At 42.4% G+C, this 26,428-nt stretch overlaps 2 protein-coding genes across 8 annotated transcripts; both read left to right on the forward strand.

Annotated features, from left to right (window-relative positions):
• The first annotated feature begins 302 nt into the window (after positions 1 to 302).
• Positions 303 to 15,579, forward strand: bdnf (brain-derived neurotrophic factor). 7 transcript variants are annotated; one of them, XM_076729673.1, is made up of 3 exons: positions 1,293 to 1,385; positions 2,138 to 2,257; positions 14,529 to 15,579. In XM_076729673.1, exons 1-3 carry the CDS (start codon positions 1,383 to 1,385, stop codon positions 15,357 to 15,359), a joined length of 954 nt encoding a protein of 317 aa, XP_076585788.1. In that variant the 5' UTR covers positions 1,293 to 1,382; the 3' UTR covers positions 15,360 to 15,579. The 7 variants fall into 7 exon arrangements, with proteins under 7 accessions (XP_076585821.1, XP_076585780.1, XP_076585788.1 ...); XM_076729678.1 differs by lacking the exon at positions 1,293 to 1,385 and adding an exon at positions 1,493 to 1,609; XM_076729706.1 differs by lacking the exon at positions 2,138 to 2,257 and having other exon boundaries at positions 303 to 1,385.
• A 3,193-nt stretch (positions 15,580 to 18,772) lies between these two features.
• lin7c (lin-7 homolog C (C. elegans)) lies at positions 18,773 to 26,155 on the forward strand. Its single transcript, XM_076729738.1, has 5 exons — positions 18,773 to 18,975; positions 20,226 to 20,344; positions 20,493 to 20,564; positions 20,740 to 20,949; positions 21,957 to 26,155. The coding sequence occupies exons 1-5, from the start codon at positions 18,939 to 18,941 to the stop codon at positions 22,122 to 22,124; spliced, it is 606 nt and encodes a 201-aa protein (XP_076585853.1). The 5' UTR covers positions 18,773 to 18,938; the 3' UTR covers positions 22,125 to 26,155.
• Positions 26,156 to 26,428: the final 273 nt, after the last annotated feature.

The raw sequence follows: 26,428 nt of genomic DNA on the forward strand, positions 1-26,428 counted from the left end.
TGAAATGCATTTTTCAGTGCATGTATGATGAGGAGGGAGCAGTGTCACCCCTCCTTTTAAACCCATGAATGTATAGAGGCGGAAAGCAAACTGTCCCCGAGTAGCAGGTCTGAATGGCATCAAGTTACCTAAAACACTTTGATGAGCAGCTCGTCTGTTTTGTGAGAGAAGTCCATGGATTTGTCAGATTGGTGCTATTGTCTCTTTGCAGACGCCCGCCTACAGGTTCCAATAACGCGCCACCCATGCGGCGTGATTTCCATAAACTATGACAAAAGAGTAATTTATACCACAAGAATGACACTTTTCTTTCAAACACTCCAGAAAGTTTTGGGATGCTGGCAAAGAGTCAGACAAATATCACCTATTACTCATGTTACTTCGTACATTTGGGGCTCCACTTGCAAGCACAGCGCTTCGTCACTGCATAACAATCAGATGGCTGAGTGTTGGCAGTGCAACTGATGGAATTTTACTGAAAACAGATTTCGCCTTTGAACTTCCAGATATTCCTGATCGAAAAAGTACCATTCTTGGCTTTAATCGCCCTGATCGCTTCTCTCACTGTTATTACGCCTCCGGAGGACGTGGATTATTTATTTCTGTCATATCTGTCCGGGGGGAAAAAAAAAACAAACGCACCACTTTAACAGAATTTGACAATGTAAGTATATCTGAGAGTGTTTTGGTCCAAGAAAAAAAAAAAAGCGGACGGGGGGGTTTCTTTTTGAGCAGCAACAAGTTCCTCAAGAACTTGATAGGCAGACGCAGGGGCGCTATTAATGTGATATTTGTTTTGTAAGCTGCATCGTCCGCGTTAGAAAAATCTAAATGACCAGTTGTGCGTATGCGTAATGGGCATATGGCCCTTAGCCAAAGAGGGAGTCTATAACACTGTCTATAACACAAACACGTGAATGTGGATCTGTTTCATTCATTTCTTTGTGTTTTTGATAAGTTTCATGTCCCTGTCATTGTTGCCCGTTGCGGATTTACAGATTTGAGGCAGTGAACGAGCCATCAGTCAGGAACTAGTCTCCCCATAAACTTGGATTGCCGTCGCTTATTTCAATCACGTAAGACCCCTAATGGCGTTGTCCGGGCGAGGGTGTTACGTATATCTGTACAAGCTTTTCTGACAACCCAGGCTTGTTGATATTTGCCTTTAGTGTAGAGCCACCAAGGTGTTGCCTAAGAGAGTTTAAGCACGCCGATATTGCAAAGGGTTATTAGATTCATAAGTCAGCGAAGTGGTGGGCGATCTACTGAGCACAGCAGAAGTTCTCATATGATGACTTCAAACAAGACACATTACCTACCAGCATCTGTTGGAGTGAGTGGATATTAAGACACTTCTATCTCCAGGACAGCGTAGGGGGAAAATGGTAAGTAGCAATGGAAACACACGGCATATAAAGGATGATTACCAGTAAATAGTCGTGCTTGCTGTTTAGTCTGGCAACGCATTGCTGGAAGGGCTGGACTCAGTGGGTACTTGAGAAACTCAGTATCGAGACCCGTGTCTGATGAGGCTGATGTTGACAAAGCTTGTGTGAAAAAGGGTTGTGTGGCTTTTGTCGGCTCAGGATATGCCGGTACAGTGAGAGAGGTAAGGAAATATTACATTGTGTCTGCGCGCAATGTGTGGATGTGATGTAGGCTGAGGACTGTCTTGGAGGGCTGTGTGTGTGTTGGCAGTGAGGGCTTTATATTTTATGCATGTATGTATGTTCTTTTTGCGCGGTGTCCGTATTTTAAAAAAAAAAAAAAAAAGCAACATGTGCCACTTACCTGAGACACTTGCCATAAGCATGACATTAAGAACAATAGGGCTCAGCATGAGCGGTGGCAGTTGTAATTTGGCGAGAGAGTGGAGCCTTTTTTCAGGCGGATATACACTGAATCGAGCCGGCGTTTGTGATATAGGTGCTGTTATCTGGAAGGAAATGTCCGACCAACATGTGATCAAATATTAACAGGACTGGTTTGGCAAGAAGGGGGGTGGGGGGGTAATACACGTGACAAGACGCGGGGAAGCAGCAGAGTAAAAAAAGCAGTTTAAAGTGGGCACTCAAACAAAAGTATATAGATATTTTCTTGGCCCCTCATAGTTACCCTGGCTGTGTTATGCTTTCAGCACGTTGGACAGAGGCACCGGAGTCGTGCATGGACTAAAACGCCGAGTGGACGCCAACTCTCTTTCTCTCTTTTCCCAGCCCCCCCTTTGCCAAACCTGGGATTGTTTTTTCAACTTTTGGTAAGCTTATTCTGAGGGAGCCTGTGGTCTGTAAGCGGAAAATAAACGGGATTCTAAAGAGCCAAAAATAATAATTATAATAATAAGAGAGAGAGAGCAAATTTAAGGAAAAAAAACGGGATAAGAAAAGCGCTTGCCATTAAAAGAGCTCGTGCTTTCTGTAGAGCATTGTGAAAGTTGAAATGTTAGGTCGTCTGGTCTTTTGCACACCACATTCTCGGTACCTATAAGCCCCCCCACACTGCGTTAAACTTTGGGACATGCAAGTCTTGGTCGCGGAGATCTAACCACGCACGTAGTGGTTGTCAGCCCTTGTAAAGGTAAGAGCACAATCCATTGTTTTCATGTCACTCTTTTGTTCCTGTCGTCTTTGCGGGCTTCTGGCTTTTCTCAATTGAACTTCGGCTTTAAAAAACTACAGCATGCAGCCCTCGCCTTGGCAGCGTGTTAATTGTGGGCATCAGTGACCGAAATAACTCCGAAATGAAATCCGATCCAGGTGACCAATGTCTCCCAGACCATCTTTTTTTCGCTCTTTCTTCTAAATGTGAAGTTATATTTCTAAAATGCTGGTGCGTGCACGGTCGCCTCGGCGTTTGAAACTGGGACTCGTCTTCGTGCGTTTTTTTTTTCTTTTTTTTTGGAAAACGGAGCTTTCTGAAGCGTTTCTGGAGTTTCCGAACACTGCCTGCTGCAACATAATTTGCGTAATCGTTGCGTTGTGCCTAATCATGCTCCCAATATGGGACTTAAGACGCTGCAGTGATCCTTCCAGCCTGCACGAACTGGAGTACTGATGCTGGTGCATATCATCAAATTGTCTGGACAAGCCTCCGTCTTTCATCTATCTATCTATCTATCTATCTATCTATCTATCTATCTATCTATCTATCTATCTATGCTTATTTTTCTTGTTTGGTCTGCTGCATTCATGTTTTGTCTTGATGTCAAACCCTCTGGATTTTGTTATCGACCAAAAATAGCCCTACTCTTTACCCCTCCACCACCACCACCACCCTCCCTCCCTCCCTCCCTCCCTCCCTCCATCGCCCCCCCTCCCGTCATCGCCATCAAATCACTTGTGTTTTTACTACGACCGCTCCACGGTTTCATTCATAAGGTGCTTTTCACTTCACCTGCTACCCTGCCCCCTCTTTTGTCCATACGCGGCTCTGTGTCGACCTGTCAAACGCAGGCTACGGATGAATAATATGAAAAAATAAATAAAACAAAAAAAAAAACCCAGGATGAATTAATTGTTAATCGCGTTGACTCGTGTGATTTGCTGGGTTTTGCCTTTACGGTAGGCCTATACAAGTTGTTCTATTATTCCTGTGTAAAATTACAATAAAGATGGGCGTGGTCAAAGTGCATCCACTGACAGATGTTATGGCTGAATGTGATGGGGAGAGATAAGATGGCTTGGTATGCAACTCTTCGGGAGGCATCGATTTTTCGTTCTCTATCTTTTTTTATTATTATTATTCATTTCAAATTAAGGCACGCGTAAAATCTTATCACGTCGGGCTGTTAGATTTAGACGATCATCACACAAAAGCGCTCCGGGATTTTATTCCTCTGCTCTCCTTGAAGGACTTGTAGCCTAAAAATTCGTCTCGCACCGATGCAGAAGCGGTGGATATTGTCTATTTCCTCTCTCTCTCTCTCTCTCTCTCTCTCTCTCTCTCTCTCTCTCTCTCTCTCTCTCATTCACTCCCTCTCTCGTCTTCTTCTTTTTCCCCCCCTCTGGTCAAAGATTTAAGATTTCTGATCCAAGACGAAGCAATTGCATGGCAAAACAACTGCAAGAGGAGAGAGAAGCCCCAACGCCCACTGGCAGTCCTGTTTTAATCAACGCTCCTCTTGCAGGGTGCGTTTTCAGATAAATACTCCAAAACGAAAGCATCCAGTAAATTCCTAATTGCATTTGAATTATGTGACTGGCGTTTTCGGTCATTTTCACCCAGCAGCGTAATGCGCGCAGATCGCTTTCTGCATATTATAGCCTATTACTCCTCATTTTATATGATAGTGAAACCGAAATAGATCATATTACTTATTAGGCTGCCCGACATTTATAAAAATGCTCCTTTAATATAGGCTGCGTCGCAATTATAATAGCCACGTTTCAGGCTTATCAGTGACACAAAACCGCTTATTGCACAAATTATGATCAGCCACTAATTTCCCAAACGAAACGATCCGCGTTTTAGTTTCTGTGAGAGGAGGAAAATTGTGATACTTTAAAAAAATATTCGGCCTTTTATTCACAGATGCCACGGGAGACTTAGGTTCCTTTCAGTGCAGCATATTTTCCGGCTAGTATTTTGTTTCTAAATGTAATAGTTTCTTTGCAGAATGCCTATTTTCTGGCCATGTAGCAGTATTTTTATTTATTTTTTTTTTCTACTGAGACGTGGGATTATGGTGTGGGCGTGGGCGTATTGGGTGGAGGAGGAGGGATGAGCGGAGGCGGGTTAGGAGGGGTCTGTGGGGTGGCACGACACACTTTGTATGTATGAAGGTTTTTTTATAGCACTTTTCTGCAATGTACGTCAGCGGATCAGTCCATAAATGGGGCTGCGTGTGTTTGTGTGCGGGCGTGCGCCTGCGTGCGCTCGCAGCCGTGTGCGTGCGTCTCCGCGTGTGTTATCTTTACCGAGAATCTCCCCTCTCTCTCTCTCTCTCTCTCTCTCTCTCTCTCTCTCTCTCTGCACTCTCAGCTCTGCAGAGTTGGGGTGGGCGTCAATAACAAACCTGATGGTAGGTTTCATTGCAAAAATCAGATGAAATTCTTTCGGCATAGGCCTGCTTATTTAACGAAAGAAATAAACAAATGCATCCTGTGAAATGAGGATTAACATTAATAACATTCCAGATTGTTTCATCCAGCTAATATGTTTGCTGCTTTTCTTTCTCATCATGTAAATGTTGGCCTTTGTGTGTCGTTCTTTTTCTCTCGTGGCGATCAATCCATGCACTTTGGCGGCTAAGAGGATTTGGCGAAATCTGGTTTTCAATTAAGGACGTTCAGTTTTCCTTTCATATAAATAATTGCCACTTCCTTTTAATAAAACTCGATTCCGGATTGTGCCTCCCCACTTTGCTACAACGTTTTCATTCATGAAATGCAATAACTTGTCTATTTATCCAAGCTGATGCTGTAGCCTGATCTAAATTATAAATAGACTATTGATTATTTTGGACTATAGGTGGCAGAAATCTCGACTCACTGCCGGGCGGGCGTCACGATATATTTAGAGCGAAAATTAATCATCTTAATCATTATGGAAATGTAGGCTACATCGCCCGCCGCCGCCGCCGTCGCTGCTGCCACTGCTTTAGTCATCACCACCGCCACCACCATCACCTTCATCACCAACACCTTCATCCAATTAACAGTCTTGTTAAAACAAGTTCTGGCAGGAGGCGAAGCCATGAACCTTATTTCGAACCTTTAATTATCAGTTATTCGTCACAAGCATGATTGTGATTTTACAGTAATGAAGCCCACGATAAGTTATTAATACGCGGTGGATATAGTTACTGTGACTGTAAAGACATCTTATATGTCGGACCACTGCGGGACAACAAGCATTCATGATGCTGTGTGCATGCGTGCGTGTATGTGTGCGTGCGCGTGTGTGTGAAGAAATGTTCGATCATGCCGGCAAACCATCCAAGTGTGTCTCTCAGCATGTGAACATGCAGCACATCAGTGAATCCAAGCAACTTCCCGAAATAATAAAACGTATGTGCTGAAAGTCAGCCCGGCTTGGACAAACTTATCGCTTGATTGTTTGCATTTTTATAGGCGAAATGTCTCATTTCTGCCTCTCATTTGCTGAAAGATATCTCTGTAGCTGCACATGGCGACAGGATGTGTCATATTGAACCAAGCAGGAGGCAAATGCGAGCCGCTGATTTAGTTTTCTAGCGCCTCATTTGTGTGGCAAATGAAAAATGCCTGCTTTTTGAGTTGGACCAGATATTCCAGCGTTTACAAATAATTTTGTGGCATGATTAGTGTGTTTTCCTTCAGCAGTGAACCATGCAAAGGTTATTGATGCTGTGGTGATATTGGATTGGGGGGTGGTGGGGGGAGGAGAGGAAGAGGGAGGGGGAAGGCATAAGCCAAGAAAAGAGACAGACAGAGACAGAGACAGAGAGAGGCTTAATAGGCTATGGAGTGATTTGCAGTCTATGCCACTATAGAAATAATGTATCAGCGTGTATGAGGATGTGCAGGGAGGAGTGTATGTGAAGCTTAGGAGACCGGTCTTCTGTGTCTGCCCGATGATTACAATAAAGGTTATTGTCATCACAGGAGGGATGACATTAACTCCCCACCTCAGCATCTGAGCAGGCCTGCGCTCGGTTTACCTGTTCACCAGCCTGGAGTTTGCTCCACTGTTCACCAGCGCGCCCTGCGTCTTGTTTGACGTCATCAAACCTCACACACACACAAAAAAAAAAAAACCCTGTTTTGTCAGTTGACGTGTTTCCTTCTCCGAGGAGGAACGCAATTTCACTTTGATCAAAATACCCCCATCGCCTGCCTTTATCCCCAGTGAAAATGACATTTCGCAAAATGTCATTTCGTCCGCGCCATACGGCTCCTCTCTGCGCACAAGGAGGCATAATTCCACTTGTTTAGTGAGGCTTTCGGCAGTGCGGACCCGTCAGCATCGTGCTGCATTTGGCAGGAGAAGCCTTGAAAGGTTATACAAGTGTGTCGTGCTGTCAGCTCGTGGTGGTTGTATCTTCTTTTCTGCTGCGCAAACAGGCAAAGGCAAACCCAACGGTCCCTGTGTGTTTAGCCACGAATGTACTGATTAAAACCTGTAGAAATTAGCTAGATAACACGCAAAAGCTTTCACCCCAACACCTCGGATAGTCTGGAGCCATTGTTACCGGTGACACATCTTAAACCTCAGCAAGCATGAAATAGCGGTTTAGCAGTTTCCAGAAAGGCTCCTGGCTGCCTTCAAACAGGCCAGTGCTGCCATGCTTTTGTTTGACCCTCAGACGGATGAGTCAAACAGATCCCAGCACTGCTCACAACTCCTCTTTGCTCCCAGTTATTGGACATTTTGCTACTTTCATTCAGAAATCCAGCCCTTTAAGCTTCAGGCACACGCAAGCCAAAACCCTTGCTTGATACGCCACCTTCAGTTGTGTCGTATTCGCAGAAATAAGAGAAACCATGTTGTTGTTTTTGCTCTTCTAATGAGATGCCAAGTGATTTATTTATGAATTACTTGTTTGGAACAGCCCCCTTGTGCAGTGTGCTTTTTTTTTCATCCTCTTTGGAGTCATGTCGCTCAGTGATTGCTGATGCAACTCTTTGTCATCCAGAGTTTGCCCTCACCTCCTGTGAGCCTTCAGGGAGGGCTATATCTATCTTGGCATGTCCCCGGGTGTGTTGGAGGTGGGAGTGACTCATTAAGCAGGTGTGAGCATCCACTCCCATACTGCTACATGCCAAACAAGAGTTCTCCAGCTCATAAGCTCGTGCAGGGAAGAATCATGATGGCAATATAGCAAACGCATCACAATAAATCTTTGCACTGGACCAGGGCCAAGTCACAAGGATAATGAGCTGCTATTTCCCCATTATGCTCACTCTTGTATTCATCAGAGGTGGAGTTTCCGAACGTTCATCACCCATTGAAAGGTTGTGGCTCCGCTGACATTTTTATTTGAATTCTGCATTATAAAGGGAGTGAATTGCTCCCAGTTTGTTCCCGATGAAGGGAAACGGAGTAACAAGAAGCAAAGCGGTTTCCCTCTCCGAGAAGGCTCTGTGTATATAATTTAAATGCGTTTGTTTAGCTGACATTTGGTAATAATAACCTGTGAAAGCTGGTTACTACACTGCAGAGCACTTGCAGGGGAGTCATCCATCTGTTGTGGAGATGGCTCACTTTTAAAGCAAGGGGAGACAGAATTGTTTTCACTTAAGTTCACATCTTTGTTAGCCTCCAGTGCCTGTTGCCATCCAAATGTTTTAACACACTCAGATTTCACAGCAGCAAAATGATAAGCCCTCTCAAAGCTGATGTTCAGGGGGGTTATATATAATAGAATGACTCAAAAACACACATTTCATATGAAAAGACTAAGAGAATCTTTCTGGGCTATATCAGGGATGTAGAAAATAGATTTAGGAAGACTCATGCTGCCTAAAATGGCTTGAATGCTGCAAAAATACATACGCTCAAACACCTTCTTTCTTAAAGCTTATTTGATATAAATCACCCCCTCGCTATCTGCAGACCAGCACAGGAAATGCTTATTTTTAATTCCCTGAATATCTAATTTTACATAAATAGGCCATCTCTAAATGGCACGCGGTGTATCACGACTTGGTGGAGACGCGCTGTTACGCAAAACCTTCAAAAAAAAGAAAAAAAAAGAAAAAAGAAAACGCCACATATTTGGCCTCAGTGAGCAAAACACGGAAGAGGAGAGGCTTCGCTTGTGCTTTTTATATTGCGAGACATTATGGTGTGGAAGCAGGCTGCACGGTATGCGGACAAACAAAAGCAGATAATGCACACTGAAAGCGCATTAATAGTTCCGCCTCGGGGCTGCTTAAACAGGAGTTTGGTGGCGAGCAGCCAGCCAGCGGCAGGTCACATGTTGCAGCGTCATTGTGTAGTAAAGTTACTGTAGTTGCAAAGAGGCTCCTCATTTCGGCTCCAGAGGTCTCTCATCCCGTGCTGCTGCTGCTGCTGCTGCTGCTGCTGCCGCTGCTGCTGCTGCTGCTGCCGCGGCGGCGTCTCGGCATGCGACAACTTCAGTTTCAGACGATTTTCTCCAAAGGAGCCGCGCAGCCATGGGAGTGCATTACCTCATCCATGCAATTTCCACCATCAATAATTTAATCTATTTGCTCCAAAGCTGAAGAGATATCCTGAAGCTTGTCGGGAGAGTGCAGAGAGGAAAGAAATATATCGCTTAAGTAAAATTACTCAGGGAGTTGTCCAAAACATCCCAGATGACACTACTGTCCTGTTGAATGGTCTGTTTTACGACTGGGCAGTAAAAGGTATGTGTCTGTTTGTTTTTCCATAAGTTGTTAAGAGCACTTTGGCTTTGTTTGATGCTGCTTGAGGAAAAAGATAGAGGTGTGTGTGTGCGTGCGTGCGTGCGTGTGTGTGTGTGGTGGAGACTGGGGGAGGGGGGGGGGTCTAAAAGTAGCTCGATCAAGTCCGGTTATCCTGCGAACAGACAGCGCCGCAGCCCGAGAGGGGATATGTGTAACCTTATCCTCTCGTTCATTAATAAAAAACGGAGTTATTATGTTGATTGGGTTTCCAGTGGAGAGCACGGGCTCAGCAGATGTAATCTCGAGAGAGAGAGAGAGAGAGAGAGAGAGAGAGAGACAGACTAAAAAAAAAAAGTCTTGTGTCATTATCAGTGCAGCCTGAGCAATGTGACTTCTTCTGAGTATTTCTCTGAAGTAACAAAGTGGGAACAAGCCAGTGCGTCTTTCTTTGTGAAACCAGCCAAGTTTGAACATTTAACGGCAACTTCGGGCTCATAAATAGCTCAATAAACCATTTGTTCAGGTCTATATTTGCTCATCTAACCTCTTGCACTGTGAATAAACACACACACACATATTCAAAAAAAAAAAAAAAAAAAACAACTCTAGACAGTTTCTGTATTGTTGTTTAGGAGGGGGGAAAAACTTTGATGAACTCATTAAGACTTTATAGGAAACCCGAGAGCTAAACGCCCAGCTGCGTCGGCCAACACACACGGTTGGGTCTACTTCTTGGTGTTGTGTGCTCGCACTGAACGACTTCAAGTTACTGGCCAGAATGAACACGGATTAAAATAAAGTCCCATTTATAGAGTGGTGGAAAACTCCGCTCATTTGTGACAGCTTCTTGTGAAAATATATCGTCCAGGAACTTATCCGAGGATCACAGCAGTGCACAGGGGCTCGTTAGATGATGGTTTCATGATGCACTTTCCAAAAAATGCAAATTAGGGCCACATGTCTGGTCAGAGTTGTGACTAAATGCCGTACAAGTGAACTTTATAGCCTGTTTACCATCTTTCACGACCAAAAGCGGTTGTGCGTAATTGTTTTGTTTTGGATTTTTTTTCTATCTATCTATCTATCTATCTATCTATCTATCGTGTTTCACAGCAGGAAGGGAAAGAAACAGGAGGAAGGTGGAGGGAGGGAGAAAGAGAAGGAGCTCTTAATATTACACGGTCTCACACGCCATCTAGTGTACAACGTTAAGAACTGCAGCGCTGTTAATGTGGAGCTCCATGTCTGTTGGTGTTATTTTAGTGGTTAAGTTCAGAGTTGCTGATTCGTGGGTTAAAATGAGCTATGGACTTCCATTGTTTAAGTTGTAATTGGAAAACAAATTCGAGCCTGTTTTGCCACAGCTCAGCACATTTCAGGACGTGCATGCAGCCTCAAATCAGCCACTTTATGACTTTACCTTTCTGCACATGTATTCTTTCAGTTGTCCGCTGTTGCATGCAGCGTGGGAGGGAAGCAGCGACTTGTTTGTATAGCACAGATCACTCAGCAGCTATTTGAATGGCGGGCTTTCCGTGGCAGTGGCCGGGGTTGGCCTGGAGGCCAGGTATAATCCCTTAGTGATGCTCATCTATTACTAAACGTGCTCTGAAACTGTGTCAGATTGAAAACAGATCTCAAGGAAGCAAGCTTCCACATGTGTCAGCCATTACTGCAGACAACTCTAATTGCTTTTTTGAGTGCTGCACTGTGGCACACAAGGGGGTCGAAATTTTGATATCATGTGCTGCATGTTTGTCTTTCCCTCTCTCTCTTGTTTTCTTTGGCATTGTGTGCTTCATGTTGAACGTGACAAAACATGCTGCGAGGTTAAACAGCTGGAACCGCCACGTTCTTGGGGATCTGAACAAGGATCTGCACCCACAGGGGAGCAGCGGTAGCAAACAAATGTTGCCATAGGTCATGCATTTCTATTCAAATGTAGTGGGCACATTTCCCTCTTTCATGTCTCCTGTTTGATGTTTATTTTCCCTTCTAACGGTTCCTAAGATATCACGAGCGCTGCTGGGGAAGATGAAGCCATAAAGTGTGCTGACATGTGCGGGGAGGCGGGGGAGCATCTCTGAATGTGTAATAATACTGGCCGTGCTAGTCCTTTCATGCTTTAGAGAAACTTTTCAGCATCTGTCAAAGGAGGCATTTATCACTTTAATCCCCACCTGGCACAAAGAATAAATGCGAGGGTAAGTTACATATGCCGACCGTACAGCCGCGCTCTCAAAGCAGATGAACAGGTGGTCATCTGGAGACAGTAGACAGAGTCCACACACTCACCTGCTCCCATTGTTCTGGGTGTTTCATGCTCGAGGTGCGTTGTCATGAATAGAGGCGTGTTTGAGCAGCGGTTATTGCAGCTTTATCTCCCTCCACTCCATGTTTAAGTGATTTACATTTTTGGTGAAAGGACTTATACTTGGACGGTCCCGGCACAGCTGGATTGGTGGGATGCTCCTGGATTTCATTATATTTTAAACAATCTATATGGGAGAAATGTGCTCAGGCGCCTCCTCGTGCTCAGTATTCTCAGAATAAAACCAACCGTCTCAAAGCTGGTCCAAGAACAGGACATTTTATTCCAAACATTCCTCCATATGTAGCTGCTTTATTATTCATGCCCGTTGTGTTAACTCACAAGCCGCTTTTTTATTAACTGCGAAACCCGGCAGTGCACGTAAAATGTGCCTTCCCTGGATGTATAAAACAAGAGCAAACCAATCAGTTGTCACATTTAGCCTCTAGTAGATATAAGCCAGAGATTCTCCGCCAGTCCCACAGCAATTAAATGATTCATTGGCTTTATCGCATTTTAACAGGATGTTGATTGAGAGCATAAGCCATATTGATTGTCCTGATGGAAACAGGAAATCACAGAGATAGAAATAAAATCATTTGTTGTTCCCGGTGTGAGGATACCCGGGGGAATGGCATGCAATTGCACACTGTTGAGTGGCATTACCCCCAGCAACCTCCTCCCCTCCATTCTCTCCCCTATGGAGACCTGGAAGAGACGTCATCTGTGGTTGTTATGCTGCGAAATGACGCTGGCACTCTCTCCACCCCCTGCTACTGCAATATTACCCCTGTGGTCTGTTACGGAAGATGCAGCACTCTTCGTCTGCACCATTTCCAGCATGAAGTTTGACGCCTAACAGTAATCAGCCCTCTGCCTTCATTTCCTTCATGTGGAAGTGGAACCATTTGAGTGCGATGCTGATAATAATATCAGCCTAAATGCATCCTACACATAAAGCTCGTGACTGGCCTCAATCCCGTAAAACCTACATGATTTTCTGTGCTGGGAAGCCTCGCAGAGCACTCTTGTTCACAATGTGCAGGATTTAATAAGCTTGATTTTTGCATGTTAAATAGGCTTTTATGAACAATATATAATGAAAGATGGATAATTAGCTCCCTCTTCTTGGCTTTGTCCTCATTGTTGTTTTAATTGGTGAGAGGAAAAATACCCCCATCTCCCTGCAAACACATACAAGGCAGCCCCTCCCCATGCCCTCCCTCTAACACACACACTCACACACTCTGGAGGAGCACGTCACTGAGCTCGGGGAATGAGTGGCTCATTAAGAAGAAGGATGTGATATTCTGAATAGAGACTGTGAGACTCCCAGCACGTCTATTTTTAGATGAGATATCTCTATGGCAGTCACCGCGGTGTTGGTTAATTGCAGCCACGGCCCCAGATACCAATTAAGAATGAAACAAATGCTTTCAAGGTGGGGTTTCGCTCCTCCTTACTGTAAAGGTCCTCGTGTCCATTCTGAGTGGAGGCAGGAGTGTGTTTGCGCGCCGTGTTTTCCTCTATCAAGTTGGGACATGCAGAGTGCAGTCAAAGCCTCGGCCAGGCTATTTTTAAATGAGCCCCTGTGGAAAGCAAGATCTAGATTTTCTTTTCATTATGGTTGCTTTTATATCTCCGGCTGTTGGATGTCCACCAATTCATTGATTTGCTGTGAATCTTAGAACTTCTCAAAGGTAAGGGATGCATATGTGCTCAAGGATGTATGTTCAGTATTTCCGCTACACCTGGCTCTTTTTCTCCACCCCTGGTAGTGCTTTGCTTATCTTGCGAGTTGCTCTCCGGAGCCTGGAGATTGGTACTGTACAGTGCAGGGAGGATGACACATCTTTCTGTCATTCAGCTTCCTCATGACATCCTGTTAGTTCATCCTGCAGCGCTGTCGCCGTCCACCTGCCAAAAAACAAACAGTCCCTCAACAAGCTCCTGATTCCTGTTCATGAATGTAAGGTTTAGTATATCAGACCTGTCTTGCAGCACGGACCACTTTAAGAAATTATAATAGCCCCGCAGCACCGGTGTTTGTCAGAGCTGACACAAACACACCGTTTCCCACTCAGTCAGTCCTTAAGTGCCGTCCATGTTGGAGGTTCCCTGAGTGTTGATAATGGTGATTTTGTCGTGGGGCAGTGGCATAGTCAAGACATAATACTGTACGTGAGCTCTTCAAACAAGCAAAACAAACAAAACCATATCCTTATGTCAACACACGCAGAGCCTTTCTACCCTTTGCCAGCTCACAAATGACCCTCACGTGGTTGGAGCCCAACATGCATCCGCTTGATCAGATATATTACAAAATCTAGCAATCCAACTAACTACGTGCCCTAAAAAGCTTGAAGTTTGAGGATATAAGCATGTCACGAGCTTCCAACACTGATGACAACACGCTGATTCAGGCGGCTTTGAATGACAAAGCTGCACTTCCTCATAGCTCTGTAAAACTGTGCAGTTTAACATGCCAGCTCATAAATAATAGCAAGCCAGAACGGATGTAGTGACATCTATTTGTGTAATCTTATCTTTTGTAATAAGCGATCTCTCTGATGCTCAGCACAGTTTTTGCGCATCGCTGCCAACAAATTCAAATCTAAGCCAGACCTCACATAGGAACACAATGATTACAGTTTGCAAACAGTTAGAAAACACAGCACCAATATTAGTTTAATGACAACAACATTTTGTGTTTATTCCAAAGCTACCGGCTCCCCTTTTGGCTTGCAAAGAAGCAGTAGAGAGTGTAAATAAGAGGAAAGGCTTACATGGTGCATTATGGATCAAGAATAAGATAACTTCATTGAAAATGCTCTTTGACTAACCCGTCTTGTTCCCTCTCTCCCCCCTCCTTCCCTCTTGTTTTCTGTCTTTGTCTCCCCCTCCAGTTCCACCAGGTTAGAAGAGTGATGACCATCCTGTTCCTTACTATGGTTATTTCATACTTCAGTTGCATGAGAGCTGCGCCCCTGAGAGACGCCCCGGGCATGCGGGGCCATCGGACGGAAGGCTACTTGGGCGCCGCTGCGACGGCCGCGAGAGGCCACGGGACTCCACAGAGTGGTGGTGGGCCAGGCCAGCGCGGGGAACTGCCCTCACTCACAGACACGTTTGAGCAGGTGATAGAGGAGCTGCTGGAGGTGGAGGGAGAGGCGGCACAGCTGGGACAGGGGGCTGATAAGAACCAGGGAGGTGGGGGCCCATCCTCAGTGGTCACGACAGAGACCAAGGATGTCGACCTGTACGACTCGCGGGTGATGATCAGCAACCAAGTGCCTTTGGAGCCGCCGTTGCTCTTTCTTCTGGAGGAATACAAAAACTATCTGGATGCCGCTAATATGTCCATGAGGGTGCGGCGACACTCCGATCCCTCGCGGCGCGGAGAGCTCAGTGTGTGTGACAGTATTAGCCAGTGGGTGACAGCTGTGGATAAAAAGACGGCAATAGACATGTCTGGGCAGACAGTTACCGTCATGGAAAAGGTCCCTGTCCCCAATGGCCAACTGAAGCAATACTTTTATGAGACCAAATGCAACCCCATGGGGTACACAAAGGAGGGCTGCAGAGGAATAGACAAGCGGCATTATAATTCCCAATGCAGGACAACCCAGTCCTACGTGCGAGCGCTTACCATGGATAGCAAAAAGAAGATTGGCTGGCGGTTTATAAGGATAGACACTTCATGTGTATGCACATTGACCATTAAAAGAGGGAGATAGTGTATAAAATGTATAGATTTTATTGAAGAGTTTAAAAAAGAGAATAAAGAGAAAATATCTATTTGTATATATACATAACAGGGTAAATTATTCCGTCAAATGAAAATTTTATGGACTGCATGTAAAAAAAGATGAAGTTTATACAGTAAAAGTGATACTACAGTCTATTTATTGAACATATTCATGACCTTGTAAACAATTAAAAAAAAATCTGATCAGTCATTTGCGCCCAGTTTAAATTACTATATCACATTCCTCAAGACATTGTGATTTGTTTACGTTGCCAAGAATTAGAAAATGAAGGAAAAAAAAAACAGGCAAAGAATGAGAGAGGACAGTTCCATCTTCAAAAGCTTGCATGCTGCTTCAATTGTGAATTGAGAAATTCTCCACTTACAAAAAAGGAAATGATGCTGACCAAAAAAACATTCCGTTTACATATTCAGCAGAAAACAATTTTCCTCTCAAGTAATTTATCTGTTTACTGTTCTAAACTTCTCAAGGTAATGTTGGAATTACATACTATGTCAAGGTGCTGTTGTCAAAGCTTTGCTGTTTATTTTTTTATCCCCACCAGAGGACAAGATATATATAAGAAAAAAACATATATATATATATATATATATATATATATATAATTTATTCATTGACATGTTTCTGGGTTAATATTATTCATTTTGTATGTTGTGAAGTTGTTTGCAATATTAAACTGAAATATTTGAAGAAATAAAAATGACTATAGGCAACTGAAAAACAAAATCAATGTCGATAAAGTTTCAACAGTGCATTTCTAGGCAGGATAAACTTTATTATACAGACAGGCAAGCAGGGAGGGAGGGAGGCATGCACACACATACCAAAAATGGGCTAATTCAATCAGAAACGACCAGGATGTGCAATAATAGTGGAAGCAGTTCCTTCAAATTCTACCCACTGCAAGAAAATAATGTATTTTCAATAGCAGAGGAGTCTATGCATTTGGTGATATGTTGCGACAGCAATACTGACAGAGTTATGGGTGGAGAGGATGCAAATTATGCAGCTCTTGGTGTGGAAAAAGTGGGGAAAAAATGCTCCTAAACCACTTCCTGCTCCACACCAGCTCCATTTCTGCAACACAGACTTGCTGTAAGTCTTATGATATGTTTACACACAGAGATTTACTTAATTGTGGCTCCAGCTGCAATTACAAGAACTTTGCATCACAAGAAAAGCACCTACACACACAAGAGTAGACTCGTACAAGTAGGCTACAGTTGTACATGAAGCATGCCTGAGTTTGACAGTGATGGATTCAGCCACCCATTCATTTGTGTACATTAAAAATACACACACTTATTTTCTCACTAGTGCACATTAATCCCACCTTTAAATCTTCCTTTTCTTTATGCAGCTGTACAGTCACTGGAAACGGTTTGGCATCTGGGTTAAAAGATGGCTGCAGCTTCATATCAACCTTCCCTCCAGCAGATTATAACTCAGTGCGTTACATAGCGACAGCCCCTTGCTTGCCAAGTCTACAGGCCATAGTTTAAGGTCGTAGTGAGACAACAATAAAATGTGTTCAACTTCTCCTCTTAATATCATGAAACACTTCCAAACTTACCCATGACATATTTCAATAAGAGAAGACACCCATATATTAAAAACAAAGACACAAACCTTCATCAAAAACTTCAGTGATGTCTTACGTTGGTGTTACATGTGATCCCAACCACCTCATTTTGCTTCATCCACCTGAAGGTAAGTGTGAGCCCTGAAGACACCTGGATCTGCCATGTTGAGATTTGGAAAAACACATTTTTCTCCTGACCAGAGGAAAGACGTTTCTTCGCTATTTCTCTTGGATCGTCCAGAGGAGGCTGATGAAGATGCTGTAAGTTACTTTTCTTATACAGAAGCTAAGAATAAATAGAGAGTCTCTATGCCATCATCTGACAAAAGATGGCAAGCACCCAGTAGTGTCTCTCAAATGATCCGTTGTCATGAATTTCCAACAAAAGGTAGTGAGGTTTCTTGTCATTGCCACACAAACCAAGTAAGAAGTAAAATTACCCTGAGTCATTCTATTAACCTGAGGTAAGAATAGCTGTTGTTATGTCTTTCTCTTCAAAGAAAATCCACCTTAAGATAGAACTGGAACGACATAGTAAAATTTGATCAACGTGTCTGAGCACTAACATAACGCCAGCACACAGGACCATGAATCAAACCCTCTGCGGTGTCTTTTAGACAAGATATTCTGAGATGCTCCATTTATCATGAGTAGAGGCTTCAGGCTATTTTTGTTTAACAAAGCTTGAGTAATAGAAAACTGCCATCCACCAGTCACACATGGATTAAAGTAATGGACAAATTGACTGTGAAATCACCAGTTGTCTTTCAGCCAGACTGAGGCCCATATTATCTTCACTGATCATAAATCATGCATGTGAGTAGATCCGAGAGTATGATATAGTATTTCTTTGACCCAGAGCTGCTGAAGCTTAAAGACAAAAACAAGAGCAAGAAAAATCAACTTTACATTTTTGCACAATGTGAAGCTGATTTTGTTGTATGGAGAAAAAGAAAAAAAATGCTGCAGATCCACTACATGTGGGGCCTGCATTCAAATGTGATGTGTCTCTGGCCACACCTCATTCAGTGATGTCACAGCAGGTGCATTTCATCAGCTGTTAAAGGCAAACACTTTGTATGTCATCGGTAGCTGGGGTGTGGTCAGAGGTGAATCATGCTTGCTTGAAGTTTCAGCCACAGAGAGCAGTGCAGCAGCAGTTCTGCAGACTTGATGTGCTGAAGTGTCAAGGTGTGCCGCAGGCAAACGGTAGAGGGCAGCAGAGAGAGCATTCCTCCCAGGTGTCAGCAAAAAGCCAAAGAAGCTTCTGGCTTGTCCCTTGACACCAAGACACAGGGCATTATGTAACAATCCCTTGAGCTATGACCATCCATGTAGACATTCAGTGCAGCTATTCAATGAATGATGCACTAGTCCACAGATGACGGCTGATTTTGTTGATTGTGGGAAGGAATAGTGAGAAGGGACGATGGTCACTGTGGACACCTTTCATCACATTTTTCCTGGGTGAGGTGTAAGAAGACAGGATCCTCAAGAATAGTGCAACTTTCATGGTCCATGACACGGAGTCATGGTGATATTGTTATATAATGATATATGATATATTGAATAGTAATATATGTACAAATGGGTGAGGCACTATATAAATACTTAATTTCCTCCGGATTCTTTAGAAATCTATAATTTATTTGGTAATTGTTTTGAGATAAATTATTTAAAACATTGACTGATTCACAATAATTAGGGAAGAGGCCTTCAGTGTTCGCTCGTGAGCATCCATTAACCAAGGAATAGAAAGTGCAGAGTTCGGTGGCTTTTCCACTTTACGAGGATCAGTGAACACATCATGACACTGGCAGCTAGCCTAGCCGGCTAACTTGGCTAATCTGATTTATCGTCTCGGTTAAGCGCACGTAACGCCAGCCAGGATTACCAAATTTAGTTTTCCATATCTAGCATTTAACACAATATCTATCTGACATCAAAAAACGGTCATTTCAAGAATGGCATCGCTTGGGGAGCCCGTGCGGTTGGAAAGAGGTAAGGTTAATCGGCTAACTAGCGTTAGCTGAGAAATATTTGTTGTGCTAGCAGGGAGGCATTTACCCTAACGTTAGCTTAGCTAGCGTTAGCCAAATGGCATACTTTGTTATTTAGTTCCCTAACGTTGTGTTGACGATGTCTTGCAAATAGCTAATGGCTTTTACTGATTGTGGAGCTGAATTCGTGGCAACGAGCTAAAGTAACGATAGTTTGTTCGGCTATATTATTATACTTTACGCTTCAGCTAACAAGCTAATATTAGTGTGACAGTGATAAGTGATCATAGCTTGTTTGTCAAAGATCAAACGTGTGTTTGTAAATGAAATTGAGGTTTCATACACGTTGTTTTACTAGCTTGATCATTAGTAGCAAGAAGAATGAGCAAGAGGAAGTATTTACATGGCAAAGTCAATTCAGCCTCGGTCTTCCTTTTAACAAAATGCTTACATTAGCTCCTGCTGGGCCTGGTAATACACTGTGGACAATACAGAAACCCCAAATTACCAAACCCCCACACATGCAGTGTTAACTGAGGTTGCAGAAAGTCACAAGTAAATACATGTGAATGAATCTCTTTGCTATTAGGTATGTCAAAGGAAATTGTAACGTCAGCTAATGATTTCATTAGTAATTACCACAAATCCACTAAACAGTCTCCATTCTAACGATTTAAGAAGGAAAAATAAACTATAAATGCAAAACTATGAACGGAATAGTGGAGGAAAACGGCTCACACTTTATGCAATTTCACATGGCTGTTGTTATTTAGAACAGGTGATAATGTTCGCCCTATGTGATGGCAGAAAAATGACCATACATCCTGATGAAGGTGCAGAACATCATGAAGCCATAACTTGTTCTGAATGTAGCTCTTTTTTTGTGGTCGATAGACATCACTGTAAACCAAGACCAGCTTGCCCACAGCCACAAAGTCTTTATAAGCAGATCAAATGTACAAGTCAGGGTAGATTAAACCTCAGACTAATGAAAGACATCTCCATTAACAAAAAAATGACTCCAATTTTAATGATTAGACATTAGTGATTCATTAAGTTTATTCATAGATAATTGCTTTTTAGTTTTAGACCGGCACAGATTGAGTTCTGACTTCAAACAGGGAACTGGTGTTGTGCATGTCTCAATTCGCAGATACCAGTGAAAACCTTGGCTGATGTGTGTGTGTGTGTGTGTGTGTGTGTGTGTGTGTGTGTGTGTGTGTGTGTGTGTGTGTGTGTTCTTGTTGACAGATATTAACCGTGCTGTCGAACTGCTTGATAAGCTCCAGAGGACGGGGGAGGTGCCTCCACAGAAGCTGCAGGCGTTGCAGAGGGTCTTACAGAGTGAATTCTGTAACGCTGTCAGAGAAGTGAGACACTTTGCTATTTTTAAAACACTAAACTGTGAGATGGCAGTCGTTCACTCGTCTGTTCTGATGTTAAACTTTTGTGTTTGACGTTTTGATGGAAAGCTGTTTCTGGGACGTGACGAAATGTTGTCCAACAATGTCTCCTTAGGTTTATGAACATGTGTATGAAACTGTGGATATCAACAGCAGTCCTGAAGTACGGGCCAACGCCACAGCTAAGGTAGACCCCAGTCAAATACCATCTGTTACACAAGCACTGGACTTGTGGACATGATTTTCTAATCTCACTGTCAGACCATTTGTTTTTTAAAGGTGCTCCAGTTGAACACTTGCTTGTTAAATGCCACAGATACACCATAGTTGCAAAGGTTACACACCATTTTGTTTTTATTTAGGCTACTGTGGCAGCTTTTGCAGCAAGTGAGGGACACTCACATCCACGTGTTGTGGAACTGCCCAAGACAGAAGAAGGCCTGGGTTTCAACATAATGGGTGGAAAGGAGCAAAACTCACCTATATACATCTCTCGGATCATCCCAGGAGGCATCGCTGACCGACATGGAGGCCTGAAGAGAGGCGACCAGCTTCTCTCTGTTAACGGAGTGGTACGTACAATTCACAGAATCGCGACCGACTCCGATGTTACATTTGAAGCTTTGGCAAGACACGCGTGTCTGATGACATGTACATATTTAACGGACGATTCAAGCATTTCCATAAATAGTAAATTGCAAAGGCATTAATGCAAATCTGACGTTTTTCTAAACTCAGCTCATAAGCAATAAACTTTTCATTTTTGCCATGCTCACCTCCAAAGAAGACAGACGTGTCTCCAGAAATCAGGCCACAGAGAAATATCATCATGCTGGTTCACCATTCGTTATCAGAAGAACTGCATCTTAAAGGTTACCTGTGGAGTTTTTGGCCTCTAGTTGTCAGTGAGATGGGATTGGCAGTTGGTGAATGTAAGAGTTGTCACCAAATAAATGAAGCAATGCACCAATAAAAGTAAGGGAGAAGAAGTTAGCAAGCAGATATTGTATGATTGTAAAACAATGGAGGATTCTCTGCAGTAGTTCTCAGCAAATGTTAAACGAGGAAGGAAATGCATTCAACATGTTTATCAGGCCTCAGGGATACAGATTACAGGCTCAGTTTCAGTGAGAAACTGAACATAAACATAGATTTTGTTTAGATTTTTGTTTGGAAAAAATAATCCCACAGGGTTCTTCGAGGCTCTTCCACATTAGACACAGCATTCAGCAGTTGTGATCGCTGCTTGCTGTGCTTGCAGTTCCAGGATCAGCCAAAGATAATTATCCAATTGACGTTGTTTGTTGCTTAGTTTGTTCTGTCATTAAAATTTCCAAATTACAAACTTTTATATGGTATGTTGAACCAAAAGCCAAAGCTTATGGTTTTTTTTTTCAGCTCAAATACCTATAAAATACTGAGATCATTGTTCCTTCCAAATCACCACATACCTTGTGCCTACCAGTCGCCCACAGTGTATTGCTTTTCGGATTAGAAACCTATAAAAACTGTAAATTTTACTGCAGTTGTTACGCCTCTTCATCATAAAATCTTACAATACTTTTCTGTGTTTTTCCAGAGCGTGGAAGGTGAGCACCACGAGAAAGCTGTGGAACTCCTCAAAGCAGCTCAGGGCACAGTGAAGCTGGTAGTAAGGTACACCCCCAAAGTCCTAGAGGAAATGGAGTCACGCTTTGAGAAAATGAGGTCGGCGAAGCGTCGGCAACAGAACAACTATCCCCAGTAGGATTTTTCTGTGTTGATGCCCGGCTCCCTTGTCTCTCCTCCTCTGGCCTTCTGGCACTTCGTTCTGGTCTCTTTCTTATCTCCCTGCCCAAGAACAGCACAACAAACATACTACAAGTTTAGTTGTAGTTCCTACTCACACATACTGTATATTGTGCTTCTACCCTTTTCTGTAGCATCGTTAATATTCGCCATTGTTACACTGGACACTACAACTCTAGAGAAACACTAGAATGATCATGATTGTCAGTGTAGGTGGTCACTCACACATGTGCATTAATTTTGAATTGACAATTTGAATGCGGCTTTGAGTGCTTTTGAGACCAACTACACAATTCCTTAGACTGGAAAAGTTGTGTTATCAATTCTTTTATCACAGCCACAACCAAGTGCCTCAGGGCAAACAAGTTCATCTCATGTACTGTGTTCACCGTCTTTCTTTCTTTTTAGTGGTTCAAAGTCAAGAACTGCTGCTTGGGCAGGAATAACAACATGCGTTACATCTGTTATGCAACAAATATCACTTGATTTGATATAAATACACGCCGAAAATGTGTAAACCCTTTTAATTTGTGAAAGCTGTAAAAAGATGCTGGTTTGTTTGAATAGGAACGCTTTGGAGGAGTTGACAGTTTGAGTTAAAAGAGATAGTTTTATGGTTGGTAACAAGAGAAACCGCTGAAAGGACGCTTAATTGCAGAAGTGATGGATTATCTTGTAAAGGGTTTCTCTGGGCTTACCCTTTAAGTTTTCTGACATCATATCACACTATAAAAAGCTCAGCAGGTACTGTAAGTGATATAATGGGGTCTCAGCAAGTTTGAGCTGAATTCCTGCCACCGCGGAGACTCACATTATTACTGGTATCAAAGGAATAAATGAGACGCATAAACCCTGCAGTCAGCATGACATGAGATGAAACCTGTTGAGCTTCTGATTAATTTGTCTCGACATAAATCAGGAATGTTCTGCGTGTCACGTTTTTCCTTTGCCAGGCGTATTACTGAATGCGAAGTCAGTTACTGAATATTTGTCTTTGGTCTTTGCGAAAAACTGCTTGTTAGCATCTTTTGAATCATTCAGTGAAAGTTCAAAATGAGACAATACCAAGCAATCTGATAATATGAGACAATGCTTAACAATTAACAATACTTAAAGTAAACTTTCATGGTTGTTCTGGTGAATGCACTGACAGATGTTGATATCACACATACTGTATGTGGATACTGCATATTCATCAAGACTCTACACAGTGTTTAGAGGATAATGCTGTAATCCATTCATTTTTACTTGTGTTTATCCTGGTAATCATTGACATCTTTAATTGGATTAACGATAAAAGATGACACCGGTGCTGGGATAAGAGAACCATTAACTTTTATGAAGCTTGTACTCAGTTCAAACACACGGCTACGCCCGAACATGTCAAGCCTTGAGCTGAGCGATTACTTTAAACTTTTTCTGACCCTATCGTCACCAACAGTTGTCTTTGCTCCATTAAATCCAACAGTTCAGTGGCACCCGTCTGTATGTGAAATACAAACTGCACATCATGTTAGAATAATAATACCTTTTATTACTGAATACTGCCAAACAGTTAACTTTGTTCTGACTGCAGTTTTAAGCAGGCTAATATCAAAATAGTGTCAATAACCCTCAACATACTGCATACCGAGGCTCCCCTCCTATATTTACAGCACTGACGTTGTTTTAAAATGCATGTTTAAACCTCTCATGAAGTGGAATATTAATGCTTAAAACGACTGATCTTACATGTCAGTCAAACAACGTGACTTTCTTTTCTAATACTCATTATATAAAACAACAAAAGGGAGTTTTCAACAACTTTTCTGGCTTTCCCGGCGAAGGGAAACATGAAGTGAGTTTGAACATAAATGACGTTCTTTCTTTCACTGTGTGCGACAGCAAAACGTCCCCAGGACAAATTTAATGTCAGATTTATTCACAGAAGTCTTCTGTTGCTGTTGTAGAGCAATGTCACGTACAGTATATAGCGTAATGTAAACTAGGCTTTGGCTGACTAACCCATGTTATCCCCCGGCCTCGGGATCAACACATCACATGATTTGGACGGGGAGGTAGTAACGATGAAGACAGTCGTGATGTATCTGATGTAGGATCGAGATGGATGGTGGATGAAGTAACAAAATGCGTTGCAGTGTGTGAGCGCAGGTCCTTCACAAATAAGTCCCTTTTCAATGCAGTGCCGTGTTAAATGGATATCCATACGAGTTTGCCAGTGTTTGCTGTCAGACATGAGACCTCATTAAACACCTGTACAGTTTTTGTGACCATCTGAAACGAGGTCACGGGTAGTTTCTGTTCACCTCTGTAGCTGCTTTTGCGATGTTGTTACAGCAATGCTCCTTTTTTCATTGTTGTTTCTGTTGCTTCATCCACCATCTTTCAACATACAGCAGGGTTTATTAAGGGTAACTGCCTTTGACATTACTTCCTCCAGCAAAGTGTAAGTAGCTCATTCAAAAGTATTGAGATCCGTAGGTACTTTTCGGCCTTTAAAACGATTACATATTAATTGGAACTAAAATTGCAGCCAAAATGTAGAGCAAACAAGGTGCATGTTCCTCATCTTACTTTCGTCTGTTACAGTCCCTACATGTGTCCATTATTGCCCTCCGTGTCAACTCAAAGTCTGCTGTTCCTTTAAATATCAACTTTACTACTTTTATTGAATTGTGTTACTTTAATATTTAATATGGTGCAAGAAAAATGATGATACACGATGAGCACACAGCCCAGTTGTATTTAGTCTATGTGCTCCCTGTAATCCATTGCTCCTTATGAAAAATGCTGAATTTTGGGACAAAGTAATTAAATAAAACACACTCACAATACTGCAAAACTAAATGGCAAATTATCTATGCAAAGTCATTTAAAAAAAATATCCTCTAATGGTGCAAAATCGCTGCAATTTTACTGCAGAATGTGCTGAACATTGCTACTTTGAGACCACATGGACACGTGCGATGTGATATGACATGTTCAACAATTTGGGGGCTGCTGCACTCAGACTTATTGGAGTTACTTAATGTTATGACACATTTACAATGTCTATGACATTCTCATATTGATCACCATTGAAAGTAGTTGCAGTAAATATTTCCATGTGATATTAGCCTTGCTATTGAATAATGATTGTCAGGATGCATGTAGATGAATAAGCTTATGTGAAAGTGTGCTTAGCAATAGACCATTCCACAGGCTACTTTGAACACTCTTTTTTTTTTTTTTTTGAGGCAGAGAATTTAGCAGACGAGTCGAAGTGTACATAGAAGTTGAAAGGTCTTAATATAATGTATAGTTTGTCCCTTGATTGTGTTTAATCCAACATTAGCTCGCTGGATTCACTGCTTACACTATTGTATAGTAAATCAGGAAAAAATTGCAATGAGACTTGGTATTGATATTGCACAGTCACACTCTCCACTGAATGTCACTGACCATTGTCCAACCTTAATTGCAGCATTTTGTGAAGTACCCTTCAACTTTCTACCCGTTTTCCTTGTCTATATATCGGAATGGTCAATAGAATATTTTTTATAATATTTTTCTTTTGATATTTTTCTCAATTTTTATAAGTGATTTTCCTAAAAACAAATACCAGGAATGATTGGTACTTCCATTTTGACGCGTACCAGGGCCATATCAGCGAAGGCTCTCTGAAAAGCAGCACTGATGCCGGACGGCAGCTGTATGAACTTACAGTGAAACTGTCCCGGATCAGCACGTCTTTTTCTGAGATCTGAGCTGATCTTTTTCTTTCTGGTACCAAGACCAAACTTGCAGCATTTGTGAAAACTTTGATAATGTTTTGAAATATTTTAGTCAGTGCTTGTTTAGGATTGTTAACTGTAGATTGTGTTGTGTTATTTTGTGTTCTCTGGTTTCTTACCTAATTTACTGTGTTACATTGATGTGGAATGTAAAATGTTGTGATGTAGAACATAATAATGATTGGACTGGAGGCTCAATAAACAGTGCTTCAATTTATGACTTTTGAAGGTCTTCTTGAACATCCTTTATAGTGAGCATTTAGGCTCAATAACGTCAGGAACAACCACCAAAGGCAGTGAAAGAGGACTGAGAGGATGTGTGTCATCCCTTCCTTTCATAATCAAAATAATAAGATGTCTCTTGTCGTTTAGAGTTCCAAACCTGTAAGACTTTTCTTTTAGAAGATGTCCTTACACTTCATAATAGAGTCCTTACTCATAATAATGGCCATGCCTGATACACACATGTACGATAGATGTTTGATAGAAA

This window comes from Chaetodon auriga, chromosome 1 (assembly GCF_051107435.1).
Source record: "Chaetodon auriga isolate fChaAug3 chromosome 1, fChaAug3.hap1, whole genome shotgun sequence".
In the NCBI taxonomy this organism is placed as follows: domain Eukaryota; kingdom Metazoa; phylum Chordata; class Actinopteri; order Chaetodontiformes; family Chaetodontidae; genus Chaetodon; species Chaetodon auriga.